This window comes from Rhinolophus hipposideros, assembly GCF_964194185.1.
Source record: "Rhinolophus hipposideros genome assembly, chromosome: 18".
NCBI lineage: Eukaryota > Metazoa > Chordata > Mammalia > Chiroptera > Rhinolophidae > Rhinolophus > Rhinolophus hipposideros.
In genome coordinates this window covers 8,376,350-8,395,109 of record NC_138064.1, presented here as the reverse complement: position 1 = coordinate 8,395,109, position 18,760 = coordinate 8,376,350, and the positions used below count along the sequence as shown (strand labels likewise).

Here is an 18,760-nt window from a genome sequence, read left to right as displayed (position 1 = left end):
TTTTAATCTGTTGAGTAATGTAACTTTTTTATTGAATTTGTGAGGACTACAGAGATGTATTTGAACAAGAATACTTTGTTTTATAGGATCGTTTACCTCTTGCTGTGGTAGGTAGTAATACTATCATTGAAGTTAATGGCAAAAGGGTCAGAGGAAGGCAGTATCCTTGGGGTGTTGCTGAAGGTAAGGTTTTCTTCAGTGAATGACTTTCTCTAAGAGCTCACAAATATTATAAAAAATTGGTATAGTAAGTAGTATAATATGCCCACTGCATTGATACATTCTAGATTTTCAAAGGTAGTTGTGAATTCAGTTTCATTTAGTCTCATTTCTTCCTAAGAACATTCCAGTTTCTCAGATCTTGGTCCTACTAAGCGAGGCCAGTATGTGCTAAGTCCTAGAAGTCACTTGTCAGTGTCCCACTGTCCTATCTCTGCCCCATCATTTGTCTGTTTCTATTTTTTTGTTTGAAAATATAATGCAGGGGTTCTTTACCTGGGACCCAAAGATTGCTTCCAAGGGATCTGATAAACTTTCTGAAATTGAAAACAGTTTTGGAGAAAAGTTTTCTCTCACTTTTATCTTAGTCTCAGATTGGTCTGGGACGCTCAAGAATGGTTGAGAACTTTCATAAGTCCATTTAAAACATTCACAATTTCCTTTCCTCTGGACAAAAGTTACCTTTTGTGGCATCATATATTTAGAGTAAAAAATAATTCATCATTAAGAGATCCTCTAATTTTATAAGGAGTTTTAAACACCAGTAAAATCTTAGCTATAGCGTCATTCAGAAGTCTGCTTGGCAGTATAGAGGTGTTTCCCCAAATTTGTGTTTATTATATTGGTTTCATCTAGTAAGAAGATTAAAATCTTATGTGTTATAGTATCTTGGAACCACCACCAAGATGGAGTCATGATTGTTTTGTCTATTTGTTGTTACTACTCTGAAAAATTCTGTACTTTCTAGGATATCATTCCAAGTTACTGTCCTTAGTGATTTTCCCCACCATTGACACTATTCTCGTTCCCAGCTCTGTCATCCCTGTGTAGCCTTCACTTGCTGAGCTGAGGTATTAGAAGTTCTACAACCCTTGAAGTATGCCTAAAGAAATTGCTTTGTATCTCTACTTTTAGTTTTTTTCCTCCCCTAAAGAGTGTTCCTCTTAAGTGATACATTTTTTTAAAAAATAAAGAACCTTAAAGTTCTTAGCTCACATTTTCATTCTGGTTATCTTGAGGTTTTTCTAAAGTGATTATTCCCCCCCCCCCCCCGCCTTACCCCAACACTAAACGTTTAAAATGCATTTTATTATGGAATGTGTTCTCCACCAATAAAGAAAAAGATATGATCTCTCTTCAAAATCTCAAAATTGTTTGCTCTGAAGAGTTTATTTGTTAGGTTTATATATTTTATCACAGGATTAAACTACATTAAAGCCATATTATAGTATACTGGCATGCTCTTAAATTAAGTACTGTGTTATAGTGTTAAACCTTAATGGAAAATTGATCTAAGCTATTTTGCATATTCTCTTATTGTTGTTACCCCCTTTTCCTGTGAAATTTCCTTTGAAACGATTGGGGTTAGTAGAAATAATGTATGTGGTCTGATTTTTTTTTTTTTAATAGTTGAAAATGGTGAACATTGTGATTTCACAATTCTAAGAAATATGTTGATAAGGTAAGTGTGAGCAATGATGATAAGTCTTTTTTTCCCTAATAAAGTTAGAGTTGGACATATTTGTCTTTTGCCGTCTATAAAGGTAGCTCATTTAGATTGGTGTCTTCATTCTAGCACTGAAGTAAGCAGTGCATGGAGACCACTTGGATTATTTCTCCAGGGTTTTAAAGTCATTAGCAAAAATACAAAATAACTTATGTGACTAGGGATAAATAGGAAAGTAAGTTTTTTTTTATCATTTTACTTTGAGTTGAGGTTTTAACACTGAACGAGGTATGGAAAGTAGAAAGTAGAAGGCCTTTGCGCTTTAATGGGAAAAGTGGAAAGGAAGGCTAGGTTTTGATGGCAGTTTTCTTGTAAAGGGCAGCTTATAATATAGTTGAAGAGGTTATATGGTCTCACCTGTAATATACGCTGGTACCAAAAATGAGTGACAAGCAAGGAGAAAATTATGCGTTAGAGTGGCTTCACTCAAAGGTGGGGAAATTTGGAGAGTCGGTGACAAATTAGCACGAGCTATTCAGTCTCATCTACTGGCTGTGCTTGAAATAAGGAGCTGTCTGATTTGACTGAAGTGGAAAGGGAAGAGCTTTAGGTGTAACTGGAGTGGCCACAGGATGAATTCATCAAGGGACAGAGTGTACATATACAGGAAGAGAAGACGTATGGAAAACGCAGACTTAGAATGACACGGCGGAACCGTCAGAGAACTAACTGCATGGAAGTGTCAAATAGTAAGAGATAAGTCAGAGTAATTGAACGTCACATTCTATTTGCAAAGAGGAAAGTAATAGTAAATGTTTTGTGGATAGCAGGAAGTGTGAAAACAGAATACACCTTTTTGTTAGTCTTCCGGAAAGGGGTTTTGGTAAAGTGGTGGAGATGGAAAATGGAGATGCAGGAATGGATGGTGAGGAAATGGTAAGGAAAGGGAGGATCCAGTGACACAGAATGTTGCCACCCACCTGTATCTGAGAACTTGCATTTGTAAAGGATGTCATACAGCAGCTCAGGGTTTCTTTAGCATCTGGAATCATTAAGGAGTGATGACATTGTCTCATGTATTATATAGTTTATCTCACAATATTATAGAAGTGCTATGAGCAAACAAACATTCATTTAACCAAGATACCACATTCACTGGACAGTTTGAATAAACAGAAGTTTACTCTAAATTAAAATCCCCCCAGTTTGAATCCAACTTGGTATGTGATCTAAAGTGTCCTTAAATATTTATTACCTTAAGTATTATAAAAACTCAGTCAGACATTGATAATAATTGCTAAGAGAAAAGCAATTTTTTTTTTTTTTTTTTTAGGTTTTATGAGCTTCAATAGAAGCCAGTCTGCTTTCCCTTCTCTAGTAAAATAAAATATATGTTAGCAGGTCTTTGAGTAATATTGTTTTGTTCAGTGTTGTTTTGTTATCATGTTGAGATGCCACAGGAATTTAACTCTTGTTTATATCTATTAGCCTGTGGTAAAACTGGTTTTGTTATACATCGATTCGTTTCACTTAAAGTCGCAGAACTTATCGATGACGTTAAGTGTGGACTTACTGTAGTATAAAAAGGTAAATACTCTTCTGTAGAAATGTCATCTTAGTAACTGCTTTGAGGGGATTTATGACTCTTAAGTTATCATTGGGACCCTAAATTTCCATGTGTCAGTTCGTGCATTTTATTTATTTTGCTCTGCCTTGAGTGTAAATGAGGACAAATGAATGCCATCTTCCTTAAGATAGTCTTTTGCTCGTTTTAAATCTGAAATTTTTGTTTTGGCAAAATTTTGAATTTACATCACAGCCTTTTTAGTAGAAGCAAACTCTTGATTTGTATTTATTTATGGCAGAACACACATGCAGGACTTGAAAGACGTCACTAATAATGTACATTATGAGAACTATCGGAGCAGAAAACTGGCAGCTGTGACTTATAATGGAGTTGACAATAACAAGAATAAAGGGCAGCTTACTAAGTAAGTATCCATTGTTTCCTCCAGAAAAGGTATTATTTATGTAGTAAATAATTACATTGTTTCTTTTCATCAAATTTCTCCTGGGGAAAATATTATTTATGCACAACAGCAGCAGTTTATATCGTTGAGCTTTGTTTTGGTGATTTTATATTTTACTCTTTAATTGTTGGAGGAAATGTTTTATTACCTTGTTCTTCAAATGCAAGAGCCTTGTATTCTCTTCTGGTCATTTGCCATCACCTTTATAATCTATACACCACACGTTTAATAGATCCCCAGTTAGAAATCAAACAGCTCCTTTAGCAAATACTTTTTTTTAAGGGAAGAGAAAAGTTACTACCAAGGTCTCTTGACCCATTTTATTTGTAATCTAAACATCCCATAGTCTCTAAAGAGACTAAACCGAACTTCTACCTTTTATTATGTCTTTTTAAAATAAACTTTTTTGATAGCAAAGTTTTCAGTAACATTATATAGAAACAAAGTACAGGACCAAACAAAAGGAATATTTAGATGAATGTAGTCTTGGTTACCTTTTCTATTCCTATTGTGTATTTCCAGGGAGTAAATTATCTGGAATCTGGTTCTTCTGTTGGTTAAGAGTGGGGTGAGTGACTCCTGAGTGTGTCGCTTCACCCCACAGAGCTGGTTTCTCACGCTGTGGTGATTTTATGATGGGATAGGGCAAAGAGATGTTTGAGGAGACTGGTGAGTTCGCTGGTAGAGTTCTTGGTACCAGTGTCTGTGCCTTTTCTCCTTTATTGGCATCATACGTGTCATGAAAACCGTTTTAACAATATGTGTATATTTGTAGCCAGGTGTTATCTGCCAGTAGAGGATAGTCTGGAAGGATCATCTGTATAAATAATGAGAAAGGCAAGTTCTCAAAGTAGCAGCACTATTTTATAGTGGCCAACATCTCTTATGATGGAAAAGAAAAATGTTATGTCTCCACAATGTCCCTAAATTCCAGAAGAAAACACACAAAGCATTGGCAAAGTGGCCTAATCTCTTTCTTAACTTTGAATTTCTTCTTATGCTGTTAACATGCCTGTTTGAGGAACTTTATTGATCAAATCCTGGGGTTTTTGTTTTCAGGGATCTTGTGAGAGTGATTGTTAAAAAGGCAGATTTCTGGGTTTAATCATTAGCAAGTGATTCTCATTCAATAGATGGGGGATGGGCCGAAGGGTTTATATTTTTAATAAGCACCCTAGGTGGTTCGGATACAGGTGATTAGTAATTCATGCTTTGCAAAGCATTGATTTCTAGGAATTTACTACTGCTGTTCTAAAAATGGATTTGTTAATATTTTTTAAAAGATCCTATTTGAGGTTAAGGTTGAGTGCATGAGAAAAAGGCAAGACTTTGTTTCTTATAGTAAAATTTGCACCAAACTTTGTTATTTAGCACAAAAATGTAAAGCTCCATCATAGTAAATAGTCATAAAATCCTAATCCATTTTAAATGCATTTCACTAGCTTAAGAACTTTTGACCATTAAAAAGAAAAAATACATAAATAAAGCCACTGATAATTTTATAATATGTTAAAGGGAAATGTACTATCGGTACATATTTTTCATTAAATGTATGCACTTAATGTTTAATTTTCTTCTTTTAAACATTTGTCCATGTCCTGAAAATAAGGAATTGTTTTCGTATTTCAAATACAAAGCTTTCAAAGTAGTGCTGTTGGGGGGGCTTTCTGCTGTTGGATGCAAGTAAGGTAATGCAGAGAAAAATAGTAAATCTTACAATGCTGTTAAAAGTTTTTCTGCATATGTGGAATTCTAGTGTGGGTTACTTGAGTTAAACTAGAACCCAGGTGAAAACAAAAGGTAGAATTCTATTGGAAATGAGATGAATCATGTCCAAACTGATCCTGTGAAAATATCAAAAAGTTTGTACTGCTAAAAAGAAAATTGCCCTAGGAGTTAGTATATTATTTTATGTTAATCGTAAGTAGAAAAATAAATGTTTTCAAAGATTGAACCAACTGGGGAATGGCTGTAATTAGAATAGATATTGATCTGATTTGTTAAATTAGGTTTTTACTACTTTATTGAATAACATGCTGAATCTGAAAGCAGTCGCTTGGAAGTTTTATTCATTGGTTGTAACTTATATTGTCTTAAAAATGTTAGCAATTTTTGAAAGTATTCCAGTTGACTTTAAAAAAAAAAGTCAGTATCAACAACTTATGGTGGTTTCACTGATATAAGGTGCTTTTCTTTATGGCTAAGGACCTATTCGTAATAACTGAAAGGAATGGCTAATATTTAAATATGTGAAGTAAGCAAATGTGAGTTTAGGCTTCTTATTGAAGTTCTGTTTGTATTATTCTCATGGGACTCTTCTCTCCATAGCAGTACACCCTTTACTAATGGTGGCAGGGAGAAGTGGGGGTTCCAGGGAGCTTGGAGTGAACAGGCAGAATCATGACACAAACATTGCCAGGTCTCCAACGACTTTCCTGTGTTGTGTATCTGAACTCAGGGTATCCCCACATGGATCCAAATACCATGTTTCTAACCCCTAACATCACACTTAGCCCTTAATAGACATATGTTTGATATTAGGAGATACAGACAGTCTGTGGGTTTATGTTTTAGTACTTTGATTAATTGAGGGAGACTTCTTCTGTCACCTGGACATTTTCACACCTCCACGTACCCCTGGGACAGTATAATTTAGGGAAGGGCTGGGTAAGAGGGAGGAGGTTTTTCTTCTGTAAAGTGAGAGAGAGGCTCTGTAACTTGAACATTTTCAAGCCAGTCATGTTAGGCCAGACTTTGTATGTAAGTTGAGGATTTAGAAATTGATTCTCTTCAAAGATTCAAGTAATTCTTTGAAGATTTCATATAAATACAGACCCCCAGTATGAAGACCACTGAATCAGACGATCTCTTTGGTCTTTTAAAAAAATGTGGTCATTTTATCACTTTATTACATTATATGGCCTCTAAATAGCATCTGCAGGCCATTTGAGAAAATAAAATTGATAGTCATTTGTTCATCTGATTATTGAGTGACCTATGTTTTTTTGTTGCCCTTAATACACACATACTCGCACACACACAAACACACTCACTTACATACACACACCACACACACACATACAAACATGTACACTTATCCCTTGAACGTTGGGGGGGTTAGGGGTGCCAATGACCCATGCAGTCAAAAATACAAGTTTTGACTCCCCAAAAATTTTAAGTCATCATCCCTTGATATCTGTGGCATTTGTTCCAAGACCCCCCACGGATACCAAAATATGCAAGTACTCAAGTCCCCCTTTATAAAATGACATAAATCAACGCATACAGGCAGCCCTCCACGTCTGTGGACTCCCAGCTACGGATCAAAAACAACACAGGAATTACTGAAAAAAATCCATGTATTAATGGACCCATGCAGTTTAAACCCATGTTGTTCAAGGGTGCATATATGTATATATGCATATGAATCTATTCAAGATTTATAGTTATATTAACCCGTGTATGGCAGTGGACACTCCATAGAGTACTAGTCACACTTTGGTTTTCGAGTATAAGCTAATTTTTTTTTAATATTAGGTATTGTGTAATAAAGTAGATAAATTCATCTTATATTTAAATTTTTCTGAGGCAGTTTTGGATGAACTGTAGTGTACTGAACCATGGGCTAAAAATAAAATATTTGGTTTGTATGTCTGAAAATGTGCCTTTCTGTTACATTAGTGGTCCTAGAATAATTATATTTTGGAAGGATTTAAAATGTAGACATCACATTGTACACCTTAAACTTAGACAATATTTTATGTCAGTTATATCTCTATAAAGCTAGGGGGAAACCCAAGATTTTAAATTATGTATTTAAAACCTGAAAAATAGCTGAGCTTGTCTCGTCATATACTAATTTGTCTCAAGGCCAGAGTGTGGAAAAGTGGGCATTGTTCTTAGCAACTATTCAGGTATTACCTGTGTCTGGCAAAGAAAATATCAAGTCATCTATTTTAAGTACTTAAGTCCTCAGGGAGAGTACGTCTTGCCCATCCCTGTGGATGGGTGGAGGGTAGGGTAGGTTAAGGAGAGAATTAACCATGTCCAGATTGCAGATCTCTTGAAGGTGATCCCCAATAAAAGGAGAACTACCCTTTTTCTTTTTCCCCTAAACCTTAGGAAACCTTAGTTTCCTAAAGTTTTAGTTTCCTAAAGTTTTAAACCTAAACCTTAGTTTCTTAAAGTTTTACCTGCTTCTTCCTTCCTTGGTCTGCCCTTGTACCTTTTATTTAAAATCACATTTGATGAGCAACTGTTTTCTGAAGTGTTGTCTATTATTGGCACCACTTACGACAATGTCTTTTCTTCCAGTTGGGACACACAGTTACCTCTTTCCCATATTTTAATTTATTTTTCTGTTTTTATAGACTTTTCCATCTGTAGTCTTGGGAAAATTTGACCGATAACTGAATTCCTAGAAATGACTAAAAATAAATAGGGGTTTCCAAAGGTTAATCTTCAGAACTCTTTTGGTACATGGCAAAGTTTTCATTGATCGAAAAAGAAAGACAATTTTATGAAAATTTCCAGAGTTTTTCCCAAAACTTAAATTTATTCAGTTATCTCTTTTATACTTTTTTCAAATGTTTTTTCATGAAAATATAATGATAGTATTGTTACTGTTTATGTTTGGTTTTAATGCTCTTACTAGGCCAAATAAAATGTTGGTAACTATTGTTTTCCATAATTTTTGGAAATTTTTTATTGCTTTTTAAACCCATTTATATGAAATTCTTCTGGCAAATTTGCTACAAAAATCGCTACCTGTCCATATACATAGTGGCCTACTGTCTAGAGCAAAAGTATGTAAGTGTACTTGCTTAATGTGTTCTGCAGGAAAAACCACACGTAATTTAAATGAAATATGGGGTCCTGTAACCCCCACAGTAGAACCTTACTAGGTCAGTCTGTGTGGTCCTTGCTAGGATTCTGTCATTGGTCACATGAAAGGGTGAGTCATCTGGTAGCTTTCAGGAACTATAACCCCTTAGAACCCTGGAAGGAGCCAAGTTGTTATCTTCGCGGATTTAGTGTGATATTCAAGTTAATGTAGGCTTTCTTTTTTTTTTAATCTTTCACCAAGCCCCTTCATTTCTTTGACTGAGTTGTTTTAAATTTTTCTGACAAGCCTAAGTTTATAAGCTTTAGTGTACTGAGTATGAAGAAGAGTTTCCCATTAAAAAGCAGTTTTTTCCAGCCATTGTAAAAAAGGTTAATTAAATATGATGACAAAAAGTGACCTCTTTTCCTGTTTTCTACATAGTAAGTATAGTTTATATTACTTCTAAATATTACTTTAATAAAGATGACTAGAAGTGGGGTATTGATTTATATAAAACTTAAAGAGATTTGAAAGATCATTTGGTGAGAGTCTTCAAAAAATACATTTTTACATACATGTGACCATTTTTTTAAAATAATACTGGAATATCAGTTCATTTGGTCAGAAGTCAGGTGTCTTTATAAGGCCAAAAACTTAAAATATCTCTTGTGAAAGGTTACAAATTTCTTTTAAAAGTACAGATATTGAAATAAGTTTAGAAATTTGAGCAGGGTGTCAGAAGATAATTGCACAGCATATTTATTTTCATAATGATTTGGTATAGTGATTACTAACAAAATTTTGGAAAAGAAATGAACTAGGATTAACAGATTTTGCCATAAATTTTTGTTTTAGGGCACATACTTTAATTATTGTGAAATCTATGAATTTGCCTTTCATTGCTGTTTTTAATGTGGTTTACTTTACAAGTGTTAAGTCTGTATTTTTTCTTGTAGATAAAACATTTGAAGGCATGAAAGGGGTTGTTTTTCCAAAGACATAGGAAGTTGACTATGGAGGGATTTTTAATATTTAAATTTTGAACTTAAAAGCAAATTTCAAAACACAAATTTCATTGCTATCAAACTGTTCTGTTGACCCCGACAGTTATTTAAATAACCTAGATGACAGTGTTTACTCTTGGTAAACTGGTAGCCTTTTAATTTGCCAATTGTACTATGTACTCTTTAAATCTACATGAATTGCCTTCTTCCTCCCAAGGATAAAATTAAATGAGCATTTTATAGATAAGTTATTACAAGTAGGAATACATATTTAACTTTAAAATCACAACTCTGACTGAATTCTAATTTATTTTTAAATCACAATATTGTTGGATAATCTAAGTTGCTTAAACATACAATATTCAGTTACTAAGATTGTCAGTTCAAAAACAGTTATTAATTTTTTTTCTATAGTGTAAAAGGTTTTGAGGGGTGGAAGAAGTGAGGTTATAGACCCTTTTTGAAAGTCTGACAAAAGCTTTGGAACCTCTCACCAGAAAAATGCTCGCATGTGCATGCACAAACACATACGTATTTGGTATGTCATTTTAGGGTGTTCAGTGATATTCTGCCCAAGAGATCTAAGGTCCCTATGTTAAAAACACCTGCTATAAAGATGAGAAATGTATTATTAAAAGGGGCCTCATTGGCTTTTAATGAAATAATGACATTTACACTTAAAATTTTATTTGTTGACCTCACTGTTTGAATGCAGGTTCTTATTCTGAGTTAATGTTTGGCTTACGGTCATTTTCAGAACTTCTGATTTATTGCTTAATTGTTAAAATATACTGCAGATTTGTAAGTTTTCTTTCAGTGGAGAAATATCCTTTAGTCAGATAACATTTTATTCTAATTTGCACTAACTGCAAAAACAAATCATCTTGATGACAGAAGTCTATCACATCTTTGTCTTTCCTTTTTTGCTAAGAAAAAGCAGTAGCCAATGTTCTCTCCTGTGTTCTTGTTTACTATTTTCTATCTAGCTCTCTTGTCCTCCTTGATAGGGAAGAAGAGTGCTGTAAGGGTCAGAAATAGGCAGCCTGGGCCGGCCCGGTGGCTCAGGTGGTTAGAGCTCTATGTTCCTAACTCCAAAGGCTGCCGGTTCCATTCCCACATGGGCCAGTGGGCTCTTAACCACAAGTTTGCCGGTTCAATATCTGGAGTCCCGCAAGGGATGGTGGGCTCTGCCCCCTGCAACTAAGATTGAACACAACACCTTGAGCTGAACTGCCTCTGAGCTCCCAGATGCCTCAGTTGGTTGGAGCACGGGCTCTCAACCACAAGATTGCCAGTTCGATTAAAAAAAAAAAAGAAAGAAATAGGCAGCCTAGTAAGGAGAGAACTCAGCATGTTCAGTGTGTCAGATCGGGATTAAAGTGACTAGCCCTGAAGTTCTGGGTGGAGTCCAAGGCCTGATTGTGTTTTTCCGCTGTGATTTAACTTTTTAAATCTTTATTGAGATAAAATTTACCAATTTAAAATTTAAAATCCAATGATCAAAGCCTGTTTTTGTGGAGGCCAAATAAACATGTTTTACCAACAAAGACAGAAAAGGGCCTGCCTCTTTTAAGTTGCCCCAGGGTTTTGAATGGTTTTCAGAGATCCTTACAGCCACAGAGCCCACTTTTCTCTCCTCCCTGGGGTTGTGGTAGGTTACTGATACTTTGTGTTCTCTTGGGTCTGTAAGTATACTAGGCTTAATATAAAGCTCATTTGTATTATTTTTCAGCATGAAAATTTTGAACAAAATTGTGCAAAGAGATTTAACGTCAGTGGAATAGTAAACTACGTTTATTTAACTATACTTGTGTCTATTTTCAGGCATATCAAAAAAATTATATTTATTTGCTTCTGATTTTCTCTCTGTGTATTTGTGTGTGTTTTATCACTGAACATTTTTAAAAATTCAGAAATGAAATTCTTGAGTTAGGTGGAATGGATTTTCTGAGCATCAAAGTTACCATAAGTGGCCTACCTAAGTGAAGAGTGTTCTAGGTATTGACTGGTAGTCATTTCCAGCATGTCACTTCAGTTACCAAAATAATTAACTATTGTTAATTAACTGTATCGTTGTCATGTCAGTAGTTGTCTTAGAAGAAGAGATTATAGTACTTGGAGATTTGTAGAACTAAAAATATTCTACGTATGTTTTATTAACTCAATTCCTTTTCTCACATTAAATTTTTGTTTAAAAAATGTACAAAATGAAATAGTTTCTTCTAGTTTTCCATTCTGTGAATGTATTTTGGGAATGTTTCCTTTGCATTTCCTTCACTGTATTTTATGGGTCATTTTTGGATTGGATATGCACTACTTTAGAGACATTTCCTATATCAATTGCGTTTGTTATTTAGATGTATTTTCATGATAATTCACTAAAGATTCAAGTTTAGATATGAACCTTTGTGGAAGGAAGTTTTAGATTACAAATATTTATAAATTTTAAGGTTTCTAAAGAATTTTTAAGGCATTTATACATAAAACTTCAAATCTTTGTTCTCTGTTATTTAAGATGGTGTCAGAATAATTGAAAAATTATTTTGAAACTTATTTTCAAGAAACAAAAAGCAGAGATTTTCAAGAAACAGAAAACATACAGCATCTCATTTATTTTCATCACTTAGAGTTTTGTATTAACTTTTTATTTTAAACGTTTAACAATTATTCTTAATGTTCATAACAGGAGCCCTCTGGCCCAAATGGAAGAAGAAAGAAGGGAACATGTAGCTAAGATGAAAAAGATGGAGATGGAGATGGAGCAGGTGTTTGAGATGAAGGTCAAAGAAAAAGTTCAAAAACTAAAGGACTCTGAAGCTGAGGTAATCAACTTCACATTTCCACTTATGGACACAGTACTTCCTTTCAGATTAATATCTTTAATAAAATTTATAGATAGTGTAACCTTTCTCTACATATTCTTTCAAATTTAATACCATGTTTCCTTGAAAATAAGACCGCTGGACAATCAGCTCTAATGTGTCTTTTGGAGCAAAAATTATAAGACCTGGTGTCATATCATAGCATATTATATCATGTATCATATCATATCATATATTATATATTATATAAGACCCGGTCTTATTTCACTATAAATTAATTTTTTGCTCCAAAAGACGCATTAGAGCTGATTGTCCGGCTAGGTCTTATTTTCGGGAAACATGGTATACAACACCCTAATGTAATAAAATGGCAAAATAAAAACAAGCACTACGTTTATAATAAAATATATACTTCATTATGTAAATGGACATAATGGAAGATAAAATAGTCAGAATACATACCGTGAATAATTAATTATAATGAGCAAGTTAGGAGAAATGAAATTATAAGACATTCCATGTATTCAGTATAAGAAAAGATCAGAGTTTCGAGTGGATGTAAGAATAAAAACTAGTGTTAGGATAATAATGATAGACTGAACTTATTTGCATATGCATGAGAAAGAGAGAAAGAAAGAACAAACCTTGACTGAACTAAGGACGTGCCGGGACAAATTACAGTCAAAGAGGAGAAAATGAAGGAATATGATATTCCTATAAGGAAACTATGGATAAACACAAAATAGTACGACGATTTCAGTATGAAGTTTCTCAGCATAGATTTGTTACTGTGCTCAAAAATCATTTTTAAATATATGAGATGACATTAACATGAAGTGTTTTTTAAATGACCTTTAATTATAAAACTCAGTGAGATCCTGTGTTGTATGTGACTCCACTAATGTAACAATATTTGTATCTAAATACATTAAAAGGAGGTTCAAATCTGTTCTATTATATCCTTACAGATGGATGGTTTCAATTACTGCAATTACTGCATAAAAAATACTGAAACCCTCTTGAGTAAATACATAACCAAAAGTACTCTCTAATCCATTGACTAGACAGAATGCAAGGAGTGAGTAAAGTATTCAGTAATTTTGAGGAAATGTTTTTATTCCACATTAAATTTCTTTTAAGTCACTGGGCTTTTCATGTAATCTCTTATTTTAAAAAAAGAAACTTTCACTATTGCTATATTTGTCATAAACCTAATTCTTTGGAGACATGGAGTGATTCCTCCTGGTCAGACACAGCGTCCTGGCTGGCCCGTTAGATGGCCTTTTGGAGATTAAGTTTAGTCTTTTTTTTATTTATCAGCCTCTGGTTAAATCCATCCATTTGAGTCTCTAGACCCTCACTAATAAAGAATGAATCTGTGTCAGAAGGGGAACAAAAATAGGAGTAAACAAGAATCTGTATTATCTCCATACTTAGATTCCATTGAAAATCTAAAAGTAGTTGAATTTACATTTGGTATAGACATATTTTAGGACTTACTCCTAATAGTAAATGTTACAAACAAATAATTATGAAAGTGTAGGCAAAGAACCCTTCAAGAGTTTTTATGAGTGCTGTGAATAGTGAAATAGAGTTTTGAGAAACTTAATTTACTCTTTAAAGGATAGACTCTTTCTTAGCGTTGAAAGACCTGTGAAGAGATCTCGACCAAGTTTCCCCTAATACTGTAAGCCATATAAGTATATGCATAATGCGGTCGAAGAAACCTGTTTAACCTTGTTTAATACAGTTTTTTGACAAGCTTATTCGTGCGCGCAGCTGCTGATCCCATCAGCATAGTGCGCCAGGCACGGTCCTGAGCATCTTCCACGGGTGACGTCGTTTCCCCACGGTAGCTCTGGGAGCTAGAGGCTGCCATGCGTCTCCCTCCGTTACATGCGAGGCAGGAGGAATGGACTTGGTCAGTGCTGCGTGGTTGTCAGCCAGCACTTGAACCCACTTCACTCCTTGTTTGCTCTTACTCACTAGACAAGTCTGCAGTCACATATCCACAATTTCACTTTCTAAAAAGCTCTGAACATTGCAGAACCAGACGTGGAACGAATAGTTTTGTTTCACTTGATTGGAATATTTATGTTTTACTGCAAAAAATAGTAGTGTGTTTGATTATAGGCGCTATCCTAGCCAGCCCAGGAGGGGTTTTGTAAAGATAGTGTATACACTTGTTTAAGTAGTATTGCCTTTTCTAAAATCTGAAAAATTCTGAGCTTTGAAACACGTCTTACCCCAAGGGTTTCTTGCCAGTGAGGGATTGTGACCTGTACTTTTTACAAACATGCACTTAATAGAAAAGGTACTTCTATGTAACAGAAATGTACAGATAAGGAAGGCTGACTCCCTGTGAACCAACTGCCCAGCTTAAAATAAGTCATCGTGAGTTCAGTTGTGCCTCTATCTCCCCTGTGGTACCCATCTCTCTCCTTCCCCAAGTTATCTATTCTGAAGTGTGTATCTATGATTTCCTTGCATTTTTTTAATAACTAAGGGCATTTTCCTATGTTCCTGTTTTCTGATGTTTTCTTGGTAATTTACTTGCCATATCATCAGGAAGATTTTGCCTCACTTTGTCTTAGATGGTTTTCTTTTGTAGGAATTGCCTGAAATATTTGCAATAGGAATGAATATGAAGTCACTTTATGGGTTTACAACATAATTAAGAAAAATTATATGCAAAATTATAATCCAAATTCATGATGTTAACTTGCTGAGGTAATATGATCTTTAATAGAACATAATTCCCAGACATCTGAAGATTTTGAATAGTTCTTAAGTATGTGGCGTAGGTGTAGTTAGGTTTAATTTTTTTTTTTTTTGTATGTCTAACTATTTTCTGCAGAAGTAGGTTTACTAGTGCCTAAATGAAATTATTTAATGAACCGTTAGATAAACTGTTTCTGCAGCTACTTTGCATGAGTGTTTCCTACTTCTCAGCCAGCATTCTTTATAGCATTAATTCTCAGTGTAGGAAGAACTACCTGCATTAGAATCACTGGCGCTTGTTGTAAACACAGATTTCTAGACATAACATCTAGATATTCTAATTCAGTAAGTCTGGGTGAAGTCCAGGATTCTGTATTTTTAACAAACCAGGTGATATATATGAAGGTTAACATTTGAGAATCCCTGTTTTATAAGAATAAGGAGACCTTACCTTGATCTTGGAACTCTTAGGTCCTTATCTACCTACTTTCTTCCCACTTGTCTCAGCTTTCTGAACTTGGAATTAGGAGACAGATTCTAATCCCGGTTCTGCCACTTTCTGGGTAATGATCTTGGAAAGTGACTTAAACTGTACACCTATTTGCTCATCTGTACAGGGAAGCTCGACTTCCTTGCCGAGCTTCCTATATGCTTGTGAGTAATGGAAAATGAGATAAGATATGTCTGTTATAAAGTGCTACACAACTGTTAAGCTTGTTGTACTTTTCCCGTTTCTCAAGATTATTCTCTTGGGTCAGTGACCTTTTAGGTGGCAAGTCCCACAGGAGGAGAAACCTTAGTGTTTTCCAGATAGTATTCTGAATTTATAGCACAAGAACTCAGGGCTCATACTTGTAACATTAGGATGCCTTCTGCTCCTGAGTTCTTAAACAGTTTTATTTTGTATATCATGCTGTGATTTAGCTCCAACGGCGCCATGAGCAAATGAAGAAGAATTTGGAAGCACAGCATAAAGAATTAGAGGAAAAACGCCGTCAGTTTGAAGATGAGAAAGCAAACTGGGAAGCCCAACAACGTATTTTAGAACAACAGAACTCTTCAAGGTAACTAATAATCAGATTCTCAAGAAATGCATGTATCACTGTTTTAAAAGAATTATTTTCCTATTTTTAAAACATTAGGATAACATTTTAAAAGATAGCGCCTGTTATCCTGCATCCTAAGTACAATTATTTTCATGGATGAGTATTTTTATATAGATGGATGTAATCTGTCTACTATAACAGTATTTTTTTTTCACTACAAACACTTTCCTCAACAATCTTTATAATTATAATTTAGTAGCTTTATAACATTCTCTCCAGTTGATCCACCATAATCAGTTTCTTACCTCCTTCCCACAATTGTTAGACATAATGGTTGTGTTCAATTTTTGGTGGACATAGAGAGCACTGCTACAAAGATCTTCTATACATTTAAGGGTATGCTTTAATTGTGCTGAATTATTCCTTTAGAATAAAATCCTTAAGATAAAATTTTGGATATCTAATTCCTAATACAGTTAATAAGTTACTCTCTTTTAATTTATACAAAACTCAGTAATATTTGTACCTTGGTTTCTAAAAGTTTTCCTCATTAGTCCTTTTAAAACAGAAAAGGTTGCTTTGCTATAAAGATTCTACAATTTACCCTGACTGCCCAACATTTTCAAGATTAGACATTTGTTTTATAACACTATCCTTCTATTAAGTTTTTTCCCAAGGGAGAGGAAAATATATTTGTTAAAAGCAAATGCATTTCAGAATGAAAATGGCCGTAGGGAAAGAGATACCCTCTTTTTTAATTTGCATTATTTCATTTGAGAAGAATTATTCTCATATGAGAATATTTAAAAATGTTTTTGTCATATATTTACTGTGTTTATTCTGGAATGTTGTCAAATACTTGATTGTCTAAGAAAATACTGTTATTGAACTCGCACTGTTCTCATTGTTCACTTCTAAATTTTTTAATTTTTCAAATGAAAAAAATGTTTGAAAATCGAACACAGTTGTAGCTGGATTAGCTGTTGCTGTCATATGTTGTTTATAATGTTTATAATATAGTCAGTCATTTTGATTATTTTCCTTTAATCATTTAGAACCTTGGAAAAGAACAAGAAGAAAGGGAAGATCTTTTAAGCCCTTTGTTGACCACCAGTTACATATTAGTTGCCAATATGCCAGCTTGGACATCAGTGTTTGTTGGATCCGTTTGACCAATTTGCACCACTTTTATCCTTAATGATGGATTTAACAGCATGACAAAAATTATTATTATTATTTTTTTGTTCTTGGTGGAGATTAAGATGCCTTGAATTGTCTAGGGTGTTGCGTACTTAGAAACTAACAGCTCTAAGTACCTTTCCTACATTTTCTTTTTTTATTAAACAGATGTCTTCAGTTTAATGCAAGAAAACATTTTACTGTTGTACAATCATATTCTGGTGGTTTGATTGTTTACAGGATATTCCAAAATAAAAGGACTCTGAAAGGTTTTCATTGAGGATAAATTGCCATAATATGATACAAACTATGCTTCTCTATGATAATTATAATGCAAAGGTTCCATTCAATGCAGCGTATACAATAATGTAATTTAGTCTAACACAGTTGACCCTATTTTTTGACACTTCCATTGTTTAAAAATACACATGGAAAAAAAAAACCCTATATGCTTACAATGCACCTAGAGCTTTTTTATAACAGCCTTTTTGTTTGTTTGTTTGTTTGTTTGTTTGTTTTGGATTCTTTATATATTATTCTCATTTAGTGCCCTCTTTAGCCAGAATCTCATTACTGCTTCATTTTTGTAATAACATTTAATTTAGGTATTTTCCATATATTGGCCCTGCTAAAATAGAATATAGCATTTTTCATATGGTAGGAACCAACAAGGAAACTTTCCTTTAATTCCCTTTTTACACTTTATGGTAAGTAGCAGGGGGAAAAATGCATTTATAGATCATTTCTAGGCAAAATTGTGAAGCTAACGACCAACCTCTTTCTACCTATGTGCAGTCTCTTTATTTTACTAGAAATGGGAACCATGGCCTCTTGAAAAGAAAAAAAAAGTCACCACTTTGCATTTAGCTGTATTCATATATTGCATTTCTGTATTTTTTTTGTTTGTATTGTAAAAAATTCACATAATAAACAATGTTGTGATGTAATAGAGTGTGGGTCTTAAATATTTTACAGTTGGTATACAAGACTAGAATATGTTTGGGAAAAACTTTTCAACTTAAATTTGCCTGCTGCACAATTGTAACGCTTATAGTTTCTCTTGTATTTTGTTTCATTTAGAATGTGTATGTGTTGATTTTCTAATTTATGAGATACAGTGTTTCTCATTACTGTCTGTCGTTAATATGTTTTTTCCTCTAAGAACAAATCCCAACTCATGTCCATTAGATAAACTCTCAAGTCCCTGGAAACTGAAATTTTGTTAACTGGAAGAAGGGTGGTGTAATTTCTTTGCAGTAACATCAGATTATGTAGATTTTAACAATGCTTTGTGGAATTTTAGGTATAATTAATGCATCCCAGTTCATTACCTTAAAAAGTTCCACCATATTGGTTACTTTTTTGAATTAATAATCCAAGCAGAAGGAAGTAACTGATAATTCTGATTAGCCAATGTTTTTGTTTACTTCAGAGTCAGAAGGATTTAAATAAATCAGTATGCTTGGA

The 18,760-nt window shown here is 34.0% G+C and overlaps 1 protein-coding gene across 1 annotated transcript in view; it reads left to right on the top strand.

Annotated features, from left to right (window-relative positions):
• The window catches only part of SEPTIN7 (septin 7), a 45,354-nt gene extending 27,114 nt beyond the window's left edge, over nucleotides 1–18,240 (top strand). The window contains exons 9-14 of the mRNA XM_081079380.1: nucleotides 87–183; nucleotides 1,630–1,681; nucleotides 3,532–3,657; nucleotides 12,212–12,347; nucleotides 15,993–16,132; nucleotides 17,170–18,240. Coding sequence (XP_080935506.1) covers nucleotides 87–183; nucleotides 1,630–1,681; nucleotides 3,532–3,657; nucleotides 12,212–12,347; nucleotides 15,993–16,132; nucleotides 17,170–17,209 — 591 coding nt within the window. The 3' untranslated portion in view covers nucleotides 17,210–18,240. The remainder of the gene's footprint in view (nucleotides 1–86; nucleotides 184–1,629; nucleotides 1,682–3,531; nucleotides 3,658–12,211; nucleotides 12,348–15,992; nucleotides 16,133–17,169) is intronic.
• The last annotated feature ends 520 nt before the right edge of the window (nucleotides 18,241–18,760 follow it).